Source organism: Triticum dicoccoides, unplaced genomic scaffold, assembly GCF_002162155.2.
Source record: "Triticum dicoccoides isolate Atlit2015 ecotype Zavitan unplaced genomic scaffold, WEW_v2.0 scaffold111780, whole genome shotgun sequence".
NCBI lineage: Eukaryota > Viridiplantae > Streptophyta > Magnoliopsida > Poales > Poaceae > Triticum > Triticum dicoccoides.
Window position 1 is genome coordinate 1 of NW_021177339.1, and position 916 is coordinate 916.

General features: G+C 43.9%; 1 protein-coding gene across 1 annotated transcript; it reads right to left on the bottom strand.

Moving 5' to 3' along the window:
- Positions 1 to 370: 370 nt before the first annotated feature.
- Positions 371 to 902, bottom strand: LOC119342990 (36.4 kDa proline-rich protein-like; the record flags this gene model as incomplete). Its single annotated transcript, XM_037614230.1, has 1 exon — positions 371 to 902. A coding segment is annotated over one exon (318 nt), but the record flags the coding sequence as incomplete, so codon positions are not given.
- Between the last annotated feature and the right edge of the window lie 14 nt (positions 903 to 916).

The following is a 916-nucleotide window of genomic DNA, read 5'->3' on the forward strand; positions in this document are numbered from 1 at the left end:
ATTTGAAAAAACAACAGAAAATGATAAAAACTTCAAAAAATAAAATCCTTTGAGATGTAGTTATATTAGTACATCTACTAGTTAGGAAAATTTAAAAACTTAAATTTGTACATGTTTTGCAAAAATGTGTTATGAAAAAGTAAAAGGGCTATAACTTTTGCATACGATGTAGGAAAACAATGTATAATATATCAAAATGTTCAACTCGAAAATCCGAATCCTGTAAAGCATATGGTTCAACAAGTATCTTGGTATGGGTTACAAGTGGATGTGAAAACTTCTTTTACACAGTACGAACATTTTATTCATAGTTCTTCAAAAAGAAAACACACACTACAAAACCGATGGAAGACCACAATTGGTAGCATGTTATACGGTTACTATAGGATACGCTGTTACACAAACACAATGTACGCATGCTCCACAGCTCCCCGTCACAAGTAGCGAGTCAGAGCTGCAAATCCATGTACATATAGATTATTACACTTCGATATGTCACCTGTGTGACCACACAAGAGAATTTAATGCATGTATCACATTCATATGCAGGTGATACTGATAGTACATATAGTAATCTATGGAGCTTAATTAGGGCAGTGGAAGTCTTTCGGCACTCTCTTGCCGCACTGGTTGACGAGCACCTCGATGGCGATGGGCAGCATGAGGTTGATGTTGAGGGCCTTGACCTTGATGGTGGTGCAAAGGCAGAGAGCAGCGTCGAGGTCGGCAACGCCGGACAGCAGCGGGCAGCATGTATTCCTGGCGCTACTGCCGATCACCGCGTGCAACAGCCCATTGAGCACGTCCACGCACGCAAGTAGCTTCAGTGTGTCCACGGGGCACTTGCCGGTCGATGTAGCCGGCGCTGGGGCCGGGGCTGGGGGTGGCGTCGGAGTCACAGGGGTGGGTGCTGGCG